At 32.8% G+C, this 22,511-nt stretch overlaps 1 protein-coding gene across 1 annotated transcript; it reads left to right on the top strand.

Annotated features, from left to right (window-relative positions):
• Positions 1–2,276: 2,276 nt before the first annotated feature.
• Positions 2,277–22,245, top strand: LOC148622442 (retinal dehydrogenase 2-like). The gene is made up of 15 exons (XM_088572348.1): positions 2,277–2,405; positions 5,623–5,715; positions 7,622–7,726; positions 8,700–8,840; positions 9,077–9,206; positions 10,828–10,889; positions 11,150–11,278; positions 11,787–11,900; positions 12,321–12,423; positions 13,526–13,710; positions 17,900–18,064; positions 18,524–18,681; positions 18,940–19,014; positions 21,345–21,384; positions 21,797–22,245. The coding sequence occupies exons 2-15, from the start codon at positions 5,668–5,670 to the stop codon at positions 21,824–21,826; spliced, it is 1,485 nt and encodes a 494-aa protein (XP_088428474.1). The 5' UTR covers positions 2,277–2,405; positions 5,623–5,667; the 3' UTR covers positions 21,827–22,245.
• The last annotated feature ends 266 nt before the right edge of the window (positions 22,246–22,511 follow it).

Genomic DNA, 22,511 nt, shown 5'->3' with positions numbered 1-22,511 from the left:
CTCTGAAACTACTGAATGGATTTGGATGAAGCTTAAGATGATTGTTCCTTAGAGTATCCTGCACAAAATGAGGGTTTGGATTTTTTTGGTCAGTTGAAAAACATGACCGCCTTTACTAAAAATAGAACATAGTGGTCAGACAGCAGATTTTTGCACATATCTCCAAAACCGTTAAGTTCAGCCAAATTCTGATATGGATAAAAGTTTTCAGCATGATGGGATTTATCTTTGGTCAAATTTTGGTGAAAATCTGTTGACCCATGTTGGAGTTACTGTCCTTTTTGGGCGTTTTTTGGGTCAGCAGATTTTTGCATATAATTTTAACCGAATTTGGACATAGGTAAAAGGATGCAGCATGTTGAGATCTATCTGTGGTCAAGTTTTTGAAAATCTGTTTACCCATGCTAGAGTTATTGCCCTTTGTGGACGTTTTTTTGCTGTTTTTGATGTTATTACTTTCAAAAATCTTCTCAGAAACAACTGTATAGAATTCAATGAAAGTCGGTATTTTTGTTTTTAGGGTATTCTGAACAAAATGACCGTTTGGATTTTAGATTGGTGAAAAAGATGGCACCTGTTAATAAAAAAAGAACGTAAGGGTGATACAGTAGTTTTTTGCATACATTTCCAAAGCAGTTAGGTTTAGCCAATTTCTTTCTATTGCGGAAATTATCCTTATTATAAGGCCTAAAAATGTCTCCAAGCGATCAAAGTTGTCAGACGACTCCATTTAAGAGTTATTGCCCTTGAAAGGTGTAAAATGACTTACAGTTTTCAGTCAATATCTTGAAAACTATTAATAGATAGAATGAAACTTTCAATTGATGAATGATAAGTCCTACCAAAGTCCTCCTGGAGTCAAAATTGTCGGACAACTCCTTGTAAGAGTTATTGCCCTTGAAAGGCAAACGTTTAACCAGGTGAGCGATTCGGACTCCTGGGAGCCTCTTGTTTGGTTGTGATGTGACCTTAATTCAAAACTAAGTTTGGCTATAGCAGTCCTTGCATTGATATTTAAGTATCACATTTTTTAAAGTGCCTTTCATAATCATATCGTAAATGTTAAAAGATAAAACAAGTAATATTTAATAACTAAAACCGAACAAACGGGCAATATGGACTGGGACAACCTTTAATATCGAGTTTATTCCCTTTCATAAAGTATGATTTATTTTCAAAGTTATCTGGTTCATGTAAGTTAAAATGGGAAATCATTGTTATCTTTTAGTTAAACAAAATAAATTATTCACAGAAATTAATACCACAATTTTTTTTTTTTGTGTGTGTCCTTACTTTTAAGTTTTTAAGCGTCGTTGTCATTTTTTAGCGGACATTTTAGCGTGGCATGTTTAATAATAATGAATAAGAAAAATAACAGCTAATAATAGAGTCTTTGCTTGACATGTCGTATTTTACAAATATATTATACTTGCTGTTAAGATATCCAAAGAGTTATATATGAGTCAACACCTTTTTACCTATAATCAATAATGTTTATTATCTAGATTCTTTACCAATCTGTATTCTTTGTACTACATTGCAATATAAACTGATAAACTCTTGCAAATAACTACATGTAGGAATTTTCCTTACATAAGCCACTATAACATGTATTGATCTGGTTTTGTAGAGTGCATTAACAGTTTTTTAGCATTAGTTACCTTGAATTTTTCGAAACAAATGTTCAAAAAATAAATTACAAATGCACTTTCGGTGGCGATTACTGGATAACTGTCAGATAAACAGTACATTTAGTTACATGATGTCTATAGAAGTGATGGCATATTGGTTAACTTTTGCTGAGTATAAAACTTATTTTTAACCAGTTTGATATTCAGTTAACAATCTGACACCATAGCTTTGTTCTAATTTATTTATTCTAATTTAGTTATTACGAGGGCGTGTTTTGAGAGAAAAATAAGAAGCTAACCATGATTTGTTGAAACCATGAAATGCAAATGTAATCAAGGGAACCAAGATTATAGCGGTAATAAAAAAGAATGTAATCCAGGGACAAAGACCAGACATAGAAAACATACATAACAAAGAACATAAAGTAACTAAAATCATACATACACAAGTAACAAAAGCAAATGAGCAAATCGGACTTCACTAAAAACTGGGAGCGTGGACCAGGTGCACCGGTAGGGTAAGCTGTTCATTTCAAATTTAACCTTCAAGGCATAAATTTATACGTCCCTACAAATTTTGCATTTTATGTATAACTCAATTACAAAAATGAAATGTACATAGTTACCTTGTAACTACGCAATAAAATTATTTCGTTGTACCTTCCAGAAGTTAATGATAACGGATGCCATCAATGTTATGTTTCCTTGTTCTTACTTCCGTTTTTAAATCATATTTATGCTTTGGTATTTCAACATTGTATAGTTCTCTAGAAGGTATGCATTTATAGCTATTCGCTTTTATTATTACTTTTTTATTGTATTTACCGTTACCTGATGTCCGTGTCTTATATATTACTTGTATTTCTTGCACAGTGTTTCTTCGTCATTTTTGTCCAATTAATTCATTATGGTCTTATATCTAGTCCATATGAAATTACATTGATTACTGAACATAGAGAAGGTCCAGATTATATCCATTCTGGCCAATGTGCTTACTGACATATTGGTTTTAATTGGAATTTTCGTGTGATACCTCATTTTGAAAGAAAATTGTAGTAAATCATTGGATTTTCTGAATTAGTACTTTTAGTACGGGAGAAGAAGAAAGGTGGGATTACTTTCAAATGAAAACTACTTTCACTAGGCCACTAAATTTAGTACACCACTGCAATCACTGACGAATGGTTTCGTTTAAAAACTGTAAAATGTGCACGTATTTAAAATGAGAAGTAGATTGTGTGTAGCTTGCACGAGTTTTGGTGACAGAGCAAATTGATCCTTAGGTAATATAATGCGTCATTATTGAATTTTTAATGTATATGAAACCTTGATTTAATAAATAATAGCAATTATTGATAGATTAGTATTCATCATATTATCAAGTTGCATTATTGATAATATGGGTAACATTTACACAATATTGATTAAGTTGGTGTAGCCTCTATTTCATTTTTAAATGAGCAAAATATGGTTTTTGAACTGTAGACGAGCACAGACACATATTGCGTTGTTTTAATGTAAACGCAATGAATTTGGTCAAAATATTTCCCAAAATTCCATTTTTTAGCTTTATATAAGCTTGCGGAAAGTCATGTGCAAAGAAAAGATGGCATTAAACATTTTACATAGGTAAATGAAGGGGTTATACAGTCATTAAAGAAATTACTTTGTCACGAGATGTATGTGTGTTAGTGTTAGTTTGTGTGCGGCTTAACATTTCTACATAGAAAGGGATTGTTAACGATAGGGAAATCATAATCTTCATGTTTGTCATGAGTACAGTTGGTGAGCATCAATTTATCGCGAATTGCAAAATAAAGACCCACTTCAACGTGTCTGCAAAACCAACATCATCTATATATACAGTGGTAACTGACTTTAAAGAACTGTATTATATTCGTTTATTAGGCTAGATTGAGGTTCGGATTAATCCTGTCCCCTAACATTATAGAAAAGATCTGCAAGCAGACTTGCAGTGTCCGTCAATACTAAATTCAAAGTCAATTTCAACGCGTCATAGTTTTCCTTTCCTCTTTCGTCTACCCCGGACTTGACTTTTTATGAGCAACTCGGCGGGTGTTTCTAGAAAAGTAAGAGGACGCCTACCCTACCGGTGCACTTGGTCCATGCTCCCAGTTTTTGGTGGAGTTTGAGTTGCTCATTTGCTTTTGTTACAATGTATGTATGATTTTAGTTACTCTGTGTTCTTTGTTGTGTATGTCTGTTTTCCATGTCTGGTCGTTGTCCCTGGATTACATTCTTTTGATTACCCTATAACCTTGGTTCCTTTGATGACTCTTTCAGAAATTCGTGTCTAAATTCACATTATTAATGTATTCCCTTATAAAAAGAATTAAAACTCTGGACATTTAAATTTGAAATCCTCAATAAAGTATTTATTGGTCAGATGCAAATAAAAGTAGTAGTTATTAAAGAGAGTAAACCTTTATTAGTTTCATTTCAAAAAAGCCTTTAAACATCGTGTTTGCTCTTCAGACATAAGCCCATCATAATCATATCGAGTCAACATTTTTCAGAAAAGAGTATCATTTTGAAAATCCTTTTTGATTTTTTTCAATAATTTTGAACTAAACAAAAATAAAAGATTGCACATGATTCCTTCATATTGATATAGAAATATGAGAAGATAGTATTTGTATTAAATTTAATTTTTCATCAAGTACTGCAGTAACATAGGAGATGATTATTTACTTCCTTTTATTGAAATGAACATGCCTAGGCATGAGGTATAAATCTTTTTTTTTTAAGCATGTGATATTGGCCCTTAAGTCTCAAAGATATTTAAATGAGGAGAAACACTATGTGTAGGTTTCTCAAGTAGTCTGTATTTATTCTGGCTTACCTCCAATAAAACAACTAAGCTGCAAGACATTACGTGACACAATCTGGTTGCAAAAAATAATTTCGTTGTTATTTGTCAACCAAAAAATGTGCATGAACTTTTGTCAATAAAATCGTAATTAATAAAGATAAGGTCTCTACAATGTCATTCTTTGCTTAGGTAACACAAGTTGACTCATTACTTGTAAAATCACAGATTATATGTCGAATGTTGTTAAATACAATAAAGGTATCTGCTTCATTCATGTAAGAGTAATCAAGGGAACCAAGGTTCTAGTGGTAATCAAAAGAATGTTGAACAAAGACCAGACATGGAAAACACAACAAAGAATATAAAGTAACTAAAATAATGCATATAAAGTAACAAAAGCAAACGAGCAACTCGGACTCCATTAAAAACTGGGAGCATGGACAAGCGTCCTCTACTTTTCTAGAAACACCTGTAAAAGAATAATCAAGGGAACCAAGATTCTATCAAAAGAATATAATCCACGGACAAAGCCAGATATGAAAAACAAATACAACAAAGAACATAAAATAACTAAAATAATACATACAAAGAAACAAAAGTAAATAAGCAATCGGACTCCACTAAAAACTGGGAGCATGGACCAAGTTCACCAGTAGGGTAAGCGTCCTCTGCTTTTCTAGAAACACCCGCCGAGTTGCTCATAAAAAGTCAAGTCAGGGTAGACGAAAGAGGATAGGAAAACTATGACGTTGCATAAATCAGTTTTCATGGTGCAGATGGACACACCGTAACGATCCACGAGTTCATGATGACGACCATAAATCTTCTGTAGTGATGACTTTAATCTTGTAGCAATATAACTTTGTTCCAGAAGCCTAATTGTAAGAAGTCTAGCGCGATACAGAAATTCTGCGTAGATACGGCAAGCTCTGGCATAACGTATGAGTTCAGAAATGTTGAAAAAAGATGTTTTATCATATTTCTGTAAAATGGATTGCTTACAGTGTCTGAAGAAAGATTGCAATTGCATATAGTCAAGGAATGTTGGGGTACTTTACCTGTTATGTAAAGTTATATTGTATTTCTTTAAAAAAAAAACTTATTCTTGCGTGACCAACGTTCCATTAAAAATCCATTTTATATTTTTGCATTTAACAGTGGTACATTTTAGTGATCGGTCAGTATAACTCAGGATACTACAAAATGTCGACACCAATGCCTATTAGTAAACCCGATATCAAATACACAAAGGTAAGTTTGCATTTTTATATCCCGCTTGAAAAGTGGGGGTGTGTACGTCCGTAATTCCGTCCGCAATAATATTTCCGCACAATGACTTGTACCATGTCTTCCCTTTCCAGCTTTCTGGGTCTTGTATTTCCTGTTTTCCAAGTGACTAAGAATTTTTACATGTGAGGTATTGGGGAATGTCCGTTGCGGATTTCTTAGACACCCTTGAAGGAATGCTTGTATTTCTTTTTTTTTTTTTGGGGGGGGGGTGGTTAAGTCTTTAGCATGATAACTTGTATCGTCTCTCCCCTTTCCAGCTTTTTAGGTCACCTATTTCCTATTTTCCGAACAACTTAGAATTTTTGCATGTGCGGTATTGGGAAATTTTCCGACAGAAATTTCTCACCACCAATCTGAATATTATTATTTAATTTATTTAACACTTGTGTTATTATCCAGAAACTACGAAGCCATGAAGGACATTCACTGAACCATTTTACACTCCAGAGGTTTCATATACATAGCACTTTTGATGATTACAAGAATGGATTTTGAGAATATGTCAAAGAGACAATGATCCAACGAAAAAAATATCAGAATTTCATTGACACCTTTCATCCCCAAAAATCTTTTTTTTCTGGTTCTGTACCTAACCTATAATAATGATTTCCGTGTATATGGTCATTTCTAGGGGAGCGGGGTACAAATTGTTGAGCATTGCTCACAGTTTTTTTTCTACTTTTCTAATATGACCATCCATTTAATTTGTCACCTCACTTTTCCCTTCATACATTGTAGTTTTCAGAAATTGTACTTTTCTTTGCATGATATTAATTAGGAGGATGAATATTTCATATGTACACCGCGCACTGTCATGGTAAGGACGGGAAATATCAGTTACTACTTACTATGGTTGCAATCGCTTTTACAGTACGGAAGGTCATTTTTAAGCAGTCTGAAGTAATAGATTTTTTACTATTCCTATTACCTCAGTTACGTCCTTGACCTACAGAGAGATGGTTAAGTAACTGACTCCATTGACTAATTTTTACAATAGATTAAACCTTTTTATGACTGTTTTCAAATATTCTAAATGGACATTATTTTATATTGTATAACTTGATATCAGGTTTAAATACACAAATTAAGTTACAAATACATACATCTGTCTTTCGTGTCATACAGTTTCAACATGGTGTATTTGGATGAAATTCGGCATAACAGACCGAAACCAAAGCCAGAATAAACATCATGTGTCGGGACAAAATCACTTTTGTTGTTTCATGTATTGGTAAAAAGAATACCGAAGCGTCAGCAATAAGATAATTCATATATGCCAAAATCCAAAAACATGGCCTAAACACAGGAAATTAAGACGATCTACATACAAAATGTAACAGGAAACCCAAAAATATTCCATCTGAACAGTTACTCGGCAGTATTTATCCCATATTAAAATAATTATAACCAAGGAATTTCTAAAAAAAAAAAACTCGGTTGAAGCAACTATCACTTTAAAGTTATATGTATGTATGGCATAGAATGAAATTTCAATAAGTTAACCCGAATTAAAAAAAAAACAACTCTACTCATAGTATCGTTCTGAAATATTCATCTACGGAAATTGGAAATACCTTTCAAACAATTTACTTACCCAGTCTTTGCTAACAAAAACTGATATGTATATTTATTCATTTTGCGTATAAAAAATAAATCGATTAACTGGAAAGTAAGGTAACATCAATTCTCTTTATAAGCTTTAAAAGATACATTGGCTTTTACTAATTAAGCCTGTTTTAGTGTACTTATATTTCCTTTTCTTTCTTTCTTTTTTTCTTTTACTAAAATATTGAAAACTATACTATTTTTATGTAGTTAACAAAAATTGAATTCATTCAATCTTAATCTAAGTCATATTTTGTAACAGATTTTTATCAACAATGAGTGGGTAAATTCAGCTAGCGGAAAGACGTTCCCCGTTGTCAACCCATCAACTGGAGACAAAATAGCTGACGTTCAAGAAGGTGATAAGGTTTGTTTTTATGGAAGGATTAAATTGCAGGTCGCACTTTATGTAGTGACAGACTCACTTGCCGTTTCAGTCCGGCCTTTAGAAATTCTCAAATTATATTCAATAAGGTGTCGTATAACAATCAAATAACATCGCATAAACTCAAACACTATTACAAATGGATTGTCTGCAGCCTCTAGGGCGATTTTGAAACGAACGTTTTGATTTGACAAAGTAAATCAACCAGTTGTTTTAAACATTATCAACATTTGCGTGTAAATTATTCTGTGTCGATTTGTACCTTTCTTGCCCTTTGCCTTTAGTTATTTGAAATATGAGTTTTGAACATTTTATAACATCGCACATCAAACTATACGACAAACGCGATGACTTATCATTTCGTATTGTCAATTTTCCTGTCATCTGTGGCGACATCCCTTTAGCATCTGCGTGTTGACTTTTCATGTCACAACTTGTACGTTGGGCCAGAGCTTGCCGTAACTACGCTGACTTTTTGTACCGTGACAGGTTTCCTGCAACTAGACAGAAATATGTTGCTACAAGATTAAAGACATCACTACATAAGATTTATGATCGTCATCATGAACTCGCACGATCGTACTGGTGTATCCATCTGCACAATGAGAACATTTCCTCTTTCTTCTATACTCCAGTGGTGACATTTATGATCATCTCGTGTTTTTTGGAATTGCAGAGGACACTTAACCTACCGGTGCACCTGTTCCATGTTTCCAGTTATTAGTCTAGTCCGGGTTGCTCATTTACTTTTGTTTCTGTTTGTATGTATTATTTTGGTTATTTCAATGTTTCGTTGTGTGTGTCTGTTTTCTCTGTTTAGTCTTTAAACTTGGTATATATTCATTAGTTATCCACTCGAATCTCGGTTTCCTTGATTACTCTTTCAAGGTATTGAAAACAATTTCGTTTGCAACTTTCAAAAGTGTTGCTGTTACTATTGTTTAAACGATCACAGGCTGATGTTGACGATGCAGTTAAGGCAGCACAGACAGCATTCAAACCAGATTCAGTATGGCGATCTATGGATGAAAGCTCCCGTGGAGAACTCATCTATAAACTGGCCAATTTAATTGAGAGAGATGCTGTGTATATTGCTGTAAGTTGAACTACTGTATCATATCAACATTTTTATAATTTTCTCTATATGGGCTATCAAATCACCAAGTTAATTACAAAGTTTAAGAAAATAATGTCATCATTTTGGGAACAGTTTGTTTGGTTGTCAATTTTTGTATTTATTTAAATTCAGCTTTTTGTAAATTTACCATATTCTAGTAGAAGCAAAGTATTGTTAAAAAGCAGGCTACCATAAACTTCTGGTACAAATTTCAGAGCTTGGAGACACTGGATAATGGTAAACCATTTAAGGATTCTTACTTTATTGATGTGCCGTACACCGTCAAATGTCTCCGGTACTTTGCAGGATGGGCAGACAAAGTCCACGGAAAGACCATACCTATTGGTAATCAAGATATGATTTCACAATGTATGGGCAGTTGCCTGTCCCTATATGAATTAATCTTATAGTGAACTAGTCACAAATCTGCCTAGACCTAGGGAATTTTCTGCCAGGACCTAGGACATTATCTGTTCACACTCTATTGAAAAGGCATCTCTAGCTTGTAACATCTCTAATGTTACACCTATCTCATTTTATCATACACGTACTGATATGACATTTCGTACATGTATAATCTTATAACTATAAAGCAACCATTCGTATTCATTTTCATGGTGAAAGTGGTCAGAATGTTATGACCAGCTTTGAATTACTCTAATGGTGGATATAAAAATAGAAATACGAAGAGTTGTTACAGTATATGTATCACAAAAGAACAAATTTGCGTGTTTAAAAAAGGAAGTGTCTTACCACAACAAACTAGTATAAAGTTATGTAAAAAATACATTTAACTGTGCATTTGTATATCATATTTGATTTAATTTTCATCTTTTTATCACAAATAGTTTCATTTATATTTTGTAATTTTTCCGTGTACACACAAAATGCAGACCAAAACTTTATTTATCCTTAAATATCCTCATTTATATATTATATATACTGCATATATATATATATGGTGCACTTCGTTTTTATCTGATATAGCCCGATATATGCTATTATGTTGTGTATGTTTATCTAATTAAGTTTGTCGTATTTTTGTCTCTCGTAATTAGTATAACTGTGATGCTCGTGTATTTGATTATCCTTTCAACTTTTTTACTATGATGTTCACCATAGTGTCACTTGCAGGTTGTATTTTTTACAAGATAATAATTCTTATTCTCTACGTTGAGTATTTCAAATTCTCGCTTCACTTTATTTTGTCAATTCAACTTTACAATGTTTACATGTTTGTAACAACCAACTGGGATTATAAACAGTTTTGTCAAAGGCATTTATAATTTATCATCATAAACTTCCAATAATCAAGCTGATAAGAAATTATGCAACTAAACTTTTTTGCAATCTTTATTAACCATTTAATCTTACACCACACCATTAAACAGGAAATCATACTTTGTTTTTATTTGTCGGTTGTTCTAGATATAATTTAGGTTATGTTATCGAACATGCACAGCTTTTTTGAGTCCTAGAAAAACATTTCTACAAATTTTATATGCAGACACATCTCATAATAAAAGGATCATGTAAGTTCTTTAATGTAAAATATAACTAAGAGTATCACGATGTGAAACGAAGGGGTATATCAAAAGACAGAAAAAAATACACAAAGCTTTAAAATAGATTAAAATACGAGACGATCGAAGGACTTACTACAAATAACACTATGTACGATCCTCACTCCGAGGCTTGCATCGCCTATACTTCTTGCAAGTCATATCATGCTGTATATTGAAGATCCTGCTCAGTGAATATCTAAACAAAGTAAGGATCTTACTAGTTTCACATCTTTAACCAAATAAACGTTTATAGCTCCCACTTAAAGCCATGAGGAAAAATCCATGTAACTGTAGAAGGCACAATCATTTTTAAAAATGCCAATATATCCAACTTCGTCCTCTTACAGGTTATTCCTGAATCATATTATTCACAATGAAATTACCTTTCTTATAATTATTAGATGGTAACTTTTTCTGTTATACCAAGCATGAGCCTGTTGGAATATGTGGACAGATTATTCCTGTAAGTTGTCTATTACCTAAATAGATATTAGAATCCACCAAAAGATTTTCTTTGCAAGTAATTTATAAAAAAAAATACCAGTTATATAGCATCATAATTGTTATTAATTATTAATTAATGGGTATTAAGACAAATATTACTGCAAACATGATTGTATACGTTACTTTAATCATTGTCATAATTAGCTTGTATTTATTAATGCATATAACACCATAATAAATTATTTTTCAGCTTTAATTTAAATGTCATTCTCTTTTTAGTGGAACTTTCCTTTATTGATGATGGCTTGGAAAATTGGGCCAGCTCTCTGTTGTGGAAATGTTGTCGTGTTAAAACCTGCTGAACAAACTCCCCTTACCGCTCTGTATACTGCTCAACTTGCAAAAGAGGTAGAGTACAATAGTATATACAAAGGCATATTATAGCAGAAAATCAATAGTTCTTTCTTTTGTACCAAAGATGAAATTAACGATTTTAGAAAGTCTTATTTGATAGGCTCGTTTCAAATGATCTTTTATCAATTTAAGCCATATCCCCGTTTGATATCATTAATTTCGTCAGTAATATGTTATTAAGTCAACATGTTCTATATAATTTTATCACTATAAATCTTACAAAGACAAACACACATTAAAAATATCTATGTAACAGCAAATATTAAAAGAAAACTTCCTGTTTTTACAAACTGTTAATCATGGTGTCTAACCCTCTTCTTTTCTCAAGAGTCGAAAATTATCAAATAATTTTAAGATGAGTTAACCTAGCGGTATGATATATGCATACACCGTATAACGCTCACATTATTCTTTGGGTGAAATATATTTGTTTTCAATTGTACAAGAATCAGTAAAATCTTGACATATTACCTGTAAATTCTTCATTATTCTATAAACATAGGCTGGATTTCCACCTGGAGTTCTGAATGTCGTACCTGGGTATGGACCAACCGCAGGAGCAGCTATTTCAAACCATCAAGATATCGATAAAGTAGCGTTTACTGGATCAACTGAGGTATAACCCGTCTAAAAGTGTTGTAAATTCTTTATTGAATACTAAGTAAAATACTTTAGGGCTTTCTCCACAACAAAGTTTGCCTACGAATTAAAACACGGAGAATGATATCAATAACATGGGTTCTTAGCTGAATTTCTACAACAGCTGCAAGGTTACTACTATATTTATAGTACTATCAAAAACCCGTCGTCTGTATTTTTTTTAATAAAATATGACTTAAGTTATTACTTCCGAAGTTCACAGTTTCGTATTAGCAGTAAATATGTTGTTGTCCGATGTTTCTCTCGGTGTATGAAATAGACCGCAGTACTTGGCGTTTTTTTTTCTTACCAAAAAAAATAATTAAAATGTTATTAATATTTATTACAAGGAACATTAGTGTCATCATCACATTAAACATTCGATTTGTTATAATAGGTAGGACAAATAGTCATGGAAGCAGCAGCCAAATCTAATCTAAAGCGGGTGACTCTAGAACTAGGAGGGAAGAGTCCAAATGTTGTCTTTGCTGATGCTGATTGTAAGTCTAACTTTCTTTGTTACAAAGTAAAACCATTTCATTGGCTTATAAGAAATATTTGACACCAAAACTTATAGTACAATTTATGCAACTACTGAAATAACTAATTTGACAATGTTTACTTCTTTTAGCCTTCAGTTACTATCTGATTTACAAATCTGATAAAAGTACACATGATACAAAACAACGTACCTCCTATTAAAATAATTCCCCTATTTAATTCGTTGGTAAGTCACTGTTTGAGTTATTTTCTTTTGACCTGATTCTGTTGAAAAAAAACTACGCATTCATTGACCTATACTTGAGGACATTGTTCGGTTTTGATGAAATGGTAAAACATTAAACCACACACCCTGATATCCTTTGACATAGTATAAAGTTCCATAAAAATGTAATGATATAATAATCTGACTTTGTTGTATGTTCATAATAAGGTCACCCATATACGTAGATCTTTCAATTTTGTATGCTATTTTGTATATAGGTCAATATTTTCACTACGTTTTTGAAGTTTGAATAATTTATAACCTCGTACTATGTCAATAATGTGACACTCTATAATAACTCATCAAAATTTACAAAACCTTTCCAACATTTTATTCATAATTGATACAAAAGGTTGGATGGTACGCTAAAAACATGACTATACTTTTTTTTTGTTGAATCTAAGGCACCTTTCCGCCCCTTTAGTTTATTTAATCTACGATTCATCATCACATAAACATTGAAATAAGGTAATTATACTTTATAGAAAAGGGTATGTTTTAAACCAAAATATGACTATGTAGAAATGATTAGCGTAGCTGAATTTTTTTTTTAAAACAAGAAATTACTTTATATCAATCATTTATACTCCTGCTAAGGAGGCGTTTCTGTTTTCAATACAAAATAAATCCTGACAATGAAAGGGTTTTTTAGTTCTAGTGGGGCGTTTTTGTTCTTATATTGAGTGCAGTACACTGACCTGAGTGAATTTAAATATATAATTAATTGTGTTTTAACTACATTTGTTCATTGTATTTTTGGGAGGGGCGTGGGTGTTATTTAAAGTCGTTTTCATTTAAACCTTGTGTTAATATCAAACGATTGTCTTTTATTATAGTGGATCTTGCAGCAGACATGTCTCACTTTGGATTATTCTTTAACATGGGACAGTGTTGTTGCGCAGGATCGAGAACATACGTTCAAGAAGAGATATATGAAGATTTTAAGAAGAAACTGGTAGAGAAAGCAAAGAAAAGACCAGTGGGAGATCCATTTGACGCTAAAAATGACTCGGGTCCTCAGGTTATTAACCTATTAATCTCAAACGTGCTAGGTTTTGTCGATTTATCCAACTATGACATGCTTTGTAAAGTATTTTGTTTTGGGATATTTTAACTTATTGAAAATTGTCGGTTTGCACTAACAATTACTATAAAAAAAATGATCCAGCTTGAACTGTCAATTTCGATCTTCGATCGACGTTACTATTGGCAGCGTATGATGAATGTAAAGAATACCCCAAATAACAGTTTTTTTGTATGTAAAACAGAAGCATACGTTTTAGCTTACCTTCACCTTATTTCTATGTTATTGCTTGGATAATCATAATTTATACTGTATTTAGTTCTTTAAAGGCTAATGGCAATTTTATACCCACTACTTGTGTTGGAATATACCGGAAATAATTATCCGTTAGTCACCGACCATTTTTATATTGAGGGGGGCCTGGGATATTTTTGAAAAAAAAATTCAACATGTCAAATTATGTATAAAGAAGTATGTAACAAATGTCTTTAATATTAACATTTTACGGTATATAGTCGAAAAATTCATAATATTATAATGAGCAACTAAATGGATATCAATATCCAGTGACCTTTGTGTTATATTAACCCAGTTTGTTAAACAAACTATTAGAAAGATTAAAAAAATACACGAACTACCACTAAACATTATAACCAATTTAGGTTTTATCTTCAATATAGAAAAAATAAGAATACCATGCCGTCCGATTATTCCCCATCGTAAAAATTGCGTAGACTTCTTGACTATTTTATTTGCTACCTATAGCGTATGTACGCATGTATACAAGCATGTTCAGTAATGAACTAATTAAGGTGGCTGAAAACTTTGAAATGAAAAAAGAAGACTATACTATACTTTTAAGCAATGAGAACTTACTTCTAATATTTTAATTTGTTCTATTAGAATCAGTTCTTAATGCGATGTGCAATGAAGACAGTCCCTAGCCCTGACATATGCGACTTACAAGCGTAAGAATTATTAACTTTATGGTTGAAAAGTTACCGAAACAAGCAAAACATAATTTGCTCTGAGATGATGGCTGGGTCTTTTGATCGACTTCAAATGTTATTTAATATTGCTAATAAAAACCTGAACTACTCAAATTTACTTATATGTTATCTAAGTCCTCAGTAAATTTCTTTTAGGAAAGTGCAATTAAATCGAAATGGAATAGAGTGACACTTTACGACACTGAAGACTTTTAAAATAGTAGTCCAGTGTGCTTAATGCACAATCTCAAACGTTTTAGTTCATTAAAAAGTTACCGGACTGCAAAATATACAGCTTGTGCTACCTACTAGCAGAGCGTGTGCTCTCAGACTTAAATTAATAAAAAAAAATAATAGAAAGTTATTAACATTTGTAACAAAATACCATCCAACAATACACACAATCTCGTATTTGTTGCGAAAGCACTGGTCTTATATAATTAATGACCACGAAAGCTTTCAACTATTAGAACCACCACTAAAGCAGACCCTGGTCAAACCTTTATAATGCACGTCTTTCATGAACAGTTAAACTATAAATATTACTCCATAACACTTTTTATCTGTTGAAGATAAAATTATCACATGTACATACCGTTCTTTATATATGCATTTTTCACATAATACATTTAATCACGAAACTAATTAATATATTCACTATATAATCTGAAGCCAATGCAACATTCCTGAAATATTCTTGAGATATGTGTATATATATTACAAAACACATTCGATTTCACTTAACTATAGTTTTTCATCTGCCGACGAAAATTTTCTCCCTTAAGACTGCCTCAATGAATGCAAGCTGGAGCGCGAAGACATTATACGAAACTGGAAAAGCTGCCCAGGCTGCAATCAAAATGGAGCATTACATCCCAGAAGTTAGATGGACATCATCTGGAGCGGTCATACTATCTTCAGGGCAAACTCTACTGTACTCTGGACCACAAAACGAGGATGGCAACCATCAACATGGAGTAGAAATTTCAATCAACATGAAGGCCAAATTATCATGCATCGAATGGAATCCTGTGAGTGACATGACAGCCGTTAGAGCTTATCGAGGTGCTGATATAGCATCCGATCATCAACCTATGGTGGCTAAATTTAAGATCAAGATAACCATGGCAACCAGACAAGATCAGATTAGAAGGCGAAAGTATAACATGAGGAAGAGGCGCAGTAGACAAACAATTGGAAAGAGTAAAATCCACATATAACACCACATTCTAAGAAGAACTTAGATTCTCAAAAAAGGAATACAAGCGACGGTTACCTGACGATACAATCGAGACAACTGAGAAGCGTAGGTCGGTTAAGATATAATTTGACCAGGTCAAGACAAGATTGCTGAAAGAATGGATGACGAGCAAATATATAGGCATCAGGAAAGAAGTAAAGAGAAAGGAACAGACAGAATACAAGAACCTACATCTCGCTTCAAAAGCAAAGAATGCAATGGGCAGAAATGACACAAAAACTGAATACAACATCACATGCCAACTGAAAGTTAGGAAGACATCCAAACCAGTGAAAGACAAAGATGGCAATGTGATGACAAACCTAGATCGACCACTTTTAAATGGAGAAGATATATCAGGTGCTCCTGATCTACCTCTTGGAGAAGACCTTGATGTTGACACTGGCCCAATCTCGTAGGATAAAATCATAAAAGCCCTATGAATAAAGACTGGAAAAGCCCCAGGACCGAACCAAATTTCCACCTGAGGTCTTGAAGATCAACCCGGAAAAAAACCTACAACATTTCGATTAATTGGTTGATTAATTGTTGGGGTTTAACGCTCGAGCAGCAGTATTTCACCTGTTCTGTTGACACTCGGACCTGCACGGGCCCCTACATATCCTTGCATGACCTGTTTGAAAACATCTGGGAAACAGTCGAAATCCCAGAAGAGTGGAGTTTAAGCTACATCATTATGCTTCCAAAGAAGTGCGACCTGAGCAGCCGCAAAAAAACTGAAGAGGAATTCGGCTACTCTCCAGATTCCTATGCGGTCGATCATGTATTGACCAAATTGTCACATTACGGGTTATCATGGAGGAGTAAAGAGAATGGCAATCAGCCCTCTACATAACATTCGTGGACTTCAAGAAGGCCTTAGCACAGTCAACAGAAATGCACTTTGGAAGGTACTAAGACACTGTGGAATCCCTGTCAAATTATAAGATTATCCAAGGACTCTACAAAAACTACAAATGCCAAGTCATCCACAATTCAACACTCTTACCATCCTTCGATGAACATACAAGAAATACTCCAAGGTTGTCTCCTGTCACTTTATTTTCTATATAAGTGTGAAAGAATTTTAATTAGATATAATATACAATCATGAATTTAATCATAGATTGCTTTTTGCCTAATTGATATATTTTGGGGTGCTAAAGGGCTGTAGACTCTTGGCCATGCATAATTGGTTCTGACCTGAGATGCTTCCCTGCACAAATCCCAGACTTTCTCGTGCTATTGCAGGGGAAAATTTTTCGGCCTGAACGAGTCTCAGACTTTCTTGTGCTATCGCAGGTGAAGCTAATCCCGGCTTGCTCGAGTCCCAGACTTTCTCGTGCTTTGTATGGTTTCATCCAACCCTCACCATAAATATGGGGTGGTTGGGAGGATTTTATTTTTTTATTTTTCACTCCTTACGAGATATTTGCTGACCTTATTTTGTCTTTTTAGTGTATAGACATGTTATAAATCCATAGCAACATCAGTTTCAGAGAAGAAACATTATTTTGGTCACCAAGAATTGAAAGATTTGTATATTAGAGTGCCTAAATACAAGAAACTAAAATGAAAAATCCTGATTTTGAAATTCCCGTCCAATTTTTTTAAGTAATTTTTAGCAGCGGGAGGGGATGTTAACCTTATTTTATTTGGTCTTAACAAGAATACAATATCTTATTATCTGAGTCTTTACTTTCATATGTCATCCCTTGATATTTATATAATATTTTATATTTATTGTTTATCGTAAATTTGACTAGCAAAAAAAGACCATATCCCTGAAAAAAAATATAATTCAATTGCTATTGAAAAACAAATAAAAAAATTTAAGAAGTGCAGAAAAAAATTATTTAGCAACATTGAAAATCTAAATACTGTCTAGATTTTATCGGTTCGGTTAGTATCCTTCATGTATTATAATCATAACTGTAATATAATAATCGAAATATAGGTTGATAAAGATCAATTTGACAAGATATTGAATCTGATTGAGAGTGGAAAGAAGGAAGGAGCTAAGTTGGAATGTGGTGGTAAGAGGCTTGGAAGTAAAGGTTTCTTTATAGAACCAACGGTTTTCTCTGATGTTAACGAGGACATGAAGATTGGGAAAGAAGAGGTGCGTGTTGTCAATAGAATTAATTAGTTTTTCGCCCGCTGATACAGGTTTTATTCCATGAAAGGCTTCAATACAAACAAAAGAAAACGAGAAGAGAAACAAAAAACAGGACTTATTCAACCATTAATTATCCCCACTATTTTAAAATTAAATCAAGCTATTTTATGCAGAGGCGCAACGGCTTGTTTAAAGTCTGGCAACATGTTAAATGTTTGATACTCATTTTCTTATTGAGTATGAAAACTTTGTTTTTAAAAGCAAAAAAAATATAAGGCAAATATAAATATATATACATAAAAGAAACAGAATTATTGGACGTTTATGAATACTTATATATTTTTCGCACTGATATTTTGCATAGGGTCATTAAGATTAATCATATACGCATATAAATAATATATACTTGTAGTTTTATCAAAATAAAACGCCACACATTAATATGATACTTTATTCAATTAGATATTTGGACCGGTCATGCAGATCATAAAATTCAAAACAATGGATGAAGTGATTGAGAAGGCTAACAAAACATCTTACGGTTTAGCTGCTGCTGTTTTTACAAAAGATATTAACAAAATCATGACATATAGCAGTAGGGTCAAAGCTGGTACTGTTTGGTGAGTTTGTAAATAAGTCGAAGAACTAACATGCATTGCTTAGTTGGTTTTTATTTTGTTTTGTTGTTTTTTAATAACGTTTAATTTGATTTATAGGATTTCTGAAAAGACGTTTACTCTGAGGATTAAAATGCATTTTCTAGCAGAATTAATTTAAACAAAATTTAATAAATAGAAATATATTAAAATGTGTAAATCATTGATTTCCTGCAAAAAGGGAGGAAATACAGTCAGCGTTATATTTATTTCATTTTCTAGGGTTAATTGTTATAATATACTTCGAACGACATGTCCGTTTGGTGGATTTAAGAAATCTGGTATTGGACGAGAGCTGTAAGTATTTCATTGGTTGTGCATTCTTACTCTATAATGTCAAAGAGTTTAATATCGTAGAGGTAATGAAGATTTGTGTTGAAACAAGGAAATGTCTTTATTTACTTACAGTTATATCTTTAATATTCCAAGAAGTACTTCATGTCGCGAATGCAAGAAATTAAATGTATGTGCAGTGTCCACATTGCATATAGGATACACCTAAAGTTGTGTTTATTATTTTTAAATAATAAAAGTCCAAAATCATTTATATCTATGGTAGTAGACTGTTGATATTACTCAAAAGTGACAATTAAAAGACAAAAAAAGAAGGAAGCTACATGTATCTGTTAAATGTTTATAACAAGAAAGTTTCTGTTTGCAACAAAAAAATGTTAAAACACAATTAGTTTATGTAAATACAAATTATGTCGACAATTCTGCGATTAGTTGCATTTGTTGTTTAATTACATTTCTTCCATTATAAATTGGTGATTAAAATGGACGTGACTTTTACCGCCATTTTACATTTTCTAGGTTTTCTATAGATTTGATGGAAGAAACCGTTTCTCTTTCACCCCATAGTTGATTTAATTACTTTTCCACCTCGGTTTTTTAGTATGATTTTACTATTTCGAGAAATAATTTAAACCACTCATTACTGAAGAAAAATCTGTCAAGATCTGAAGGAAAAAAGTGATTAAACCGTTAAGTTATTCAAAATAATTCATGTGCTAACCTGAATCAATTGTATAGTATATTTTCATTGATCTTGGGGGTTCAAAATGTAATTGCCATAGTATGGTTTAATCTTAAATCAGTTAATACTTTGAAGCCCGATTCACGTTCAGTTGCTACCCGCGCATAAAAAATAGTACTAGTACAATATAATGTACATATATACATATTAATTTGCTTATCATGTTTGATATGTTGTGTGTAAGGTAATATTTAAAAAAAAATTTCATGAATAATCTTTTCAAATTGAATTCCATTAACACCATTCTATAAGTGTGGCAGATCTACCCGATGATCTCCTATTTATATTTTTGCAATGAAGATGAACCATCAAATCAGGTCATATAGGAACGTTTGGAAGCAAGAATAAATCACTGTTTTAAATAATATTTTCCAAGATGGAATAAATGATAATAAGCAAACTTTTTTCACTAAAGCTGCATTAGCTGCCAAATTTGTTCAGTTTTGATTCTACTTTGGTTAAAAATACTTTAATCTTTGTAAAAAAATAACAATAAGGGATATACAGGTAAGCACTTGTCTTGTTTTCATTTCATTGCATCTACTTCTTGATTAGTTATCAAATAAAAAATGACCATATTATGCCACATTATGTCACAATAGGTAAATTTCCTTGCGTTATATTCGAACTTTTTTCTTTTACGGCTTGAGTCCGTCGGTCTTACCGTTGAATAACCACTTTCGCTTTGCAATCAGATTTGTCATTTAAGAAGCGACCCTTACGGCACATGCGCGGATTAAGGTCACAAGAAGTCACATGCATATGGATTTATCTAGGTCGATTTTTTGTCTAGCAAGACAATAAATATATAGACACCTATTTCATTTATTTAATGTATTTTATTTGTGGATATCAAGTGAAGTTATATAGGGGAAGTACAATTTAGTAGAAATAATTCAAAGTTAAGGTATATTTCAACAGAAACAAAAATTTACGAAAATGACAGCTATTGCAGATTTTTTAGCCCCGTGCAGGTCCGGGTGTTAAAAGAATAGGCCTGCAGCAGCGCTAAGCTTGTCGTAAAAGGCGACTAAATAGTGCTCAGAACCCTAGCCGGGGGCTAGGACGCTCTGCCCAGAGCAACTGGGATGTGTGCCCCAGGTGGTGGAATGGGGTTCCCCTGGCGTGTTACATGCTGGGGTTGTCAGGCTATAATACGGAAAACCTGACCGCAAACCATAGTGGTGCACCGTGTTGGGAAAGATGCCACGTTCTTCGCACGTTAAAGAACCCTACTGTGGTATTCTCCCGGAGTAGGAACCATAGGGCTCCACCACAGGAGGCTACACTGTCCGACCCTACCTACCTCTCCCTATTTCCAGTGGCAATCAAAATTTGTCGACCCCATTGTCCTTGTGTCCCATCCTTTTTTCATTTCATCATCATTTCATGTTAATTTTATCATCAATTTCATGTTCATCGTCTGAATATAGCTGAAATATTGCTGCTCGGACGTTAAACCCCAACAGACATTGCAGATTTAAATGGTTTTAAATTTGTGGCCAATTCCTATGCAGCCATAAATATGAAAGGTTTCATTAAGAAACTTACAATAATTGATATATTGATATAAATATCTGTATACTTGCAGCGGAGAGTATGGTCTACACCAATACTCGGAAGTGAAAACGGTATGTATTGTGAACTAGTATTAATTTATTATTGTTTTGTTTATTTTTGAAGTATTTTATTCATGACTTACCCATACAATTATAAATACGTGCAGTGCAATTATAGTACGTTTGATTTTAAATCGCTTTCAAAAATGCAATGACTATACAGTATAGCAAACAAAAAGTTAAATGTGTGTGTGTGTGTGTGTGTGTGTGCTACAATTGGTCAAATGACGTTGGTTTATAAAATATACATTGTTACATTTCGTTCAAATATATACTCAAGTGGGTGTTTATGGGTTGTATAAACTAGCAATTTCACTTAACTTATCTGTACTACAACAACAATAATGTTTGCATGCCCCTTTTATAGAAGCCCTACTGCGTGATACGAGTGGTGTGGTGGTTTAAGTTTCGATTTCTTTTTCAGGTTATTGTCAATACTCCAACAAAGGTGTGAAACCATAGAACAAGATTCAACACTTGATCATTTGGTAGACAAGATATATATAACATATTGTATGGCATAGACAATCAACATTAAAACAGATTTTCATTATCTTCTATTACTTTGCTTTAAGTTTGGCAATGGAAAAGGATTTTTTAGTAGCAATTAAGTTTTAGTTCGAATTTCCGTTCGAATTCAACATGTTCAAAATGTACTAGATAAGAAATTGTATCTGTTGATATACAAACATTGACATAGTTGTTTTTTAAGTCTTTTATTCCCTGGTATTACTATAGTAAGTTTTCTCTTTAAGAGTACATAGAATATAAAAAAATGTATCCTATAAATTATATTTTCGAGTATAATTACTTTGTATTCAATTTTTGTTTTTAGTATAATTAACAAATATATACATTAAATATTTCACTGCAGCGATCCTTGTTTCAATATTAGTGTTTGTCAAGAAATGTGTTAATACACATTATAAAAAGTTTGCAAAAAAACAACTTCTAATTTAATTCCGCATAAAATAAGAAGCTTTGTACAAATATGCGTTTTCTGCTTCTCGTGCACCGATAAAGATTTATTTCAGTGCCGGTTAAAGGCGGGTTGAGATACAAGCGTTCTGGTCCTTAGCGAAATGTTTCTTTTTTCAGCTGAAATATCAAAGTTACATAAGAAACAAAATTGTCTCTAT

This window comes from Perna viridis, chromosome 3 (genome assembly GCF_037379345.1).
Source record: "Perna viridis isolate PV_CMFRI_1.1 ecotype Kerala chromosome 3, ASM3737934v1, whole genome shotgun sequence".
NCBI classification, from domain to species: domain Eukaryota; kingdom Metazoa; phylum Mollusca; class Bivalvia; order Mytilida; family Mytilidae; genus Perna; species Perna viridis.
The sequence above is the reverse complement of the archived record's forward strand: the minus strand, read 5'-3'. Positions and strand labels throughout refer to the sequence as shown.

What these genes read in the sequence shown, in the direction of transcription:
- LOC148622442 (XM_088572348.1), top strand. Translation starts at nt 5,668, where the DNA reads ATGTCGACACCAATGCCTATTAGTAAACCCGATATCAAATACACAAAG. An exon ending in CGGAAAGACCATACCTATTG is followed by an intron (nt 9,207 to 10,827) that starts GTAATCAAGATA and finishes TATAATTATTAG; the next exon opens with ATGGTAACTTTTTCTGTTAT. An exon ending in CTGCTCAACTTGCAAAAGAG is followed by an intron (nt 11,279 to 11,786) that starts GTAGAGTACAAT and finishes CTATAAACATAG; the next exon opens with GCTGGATTTCCACCTGGAGT.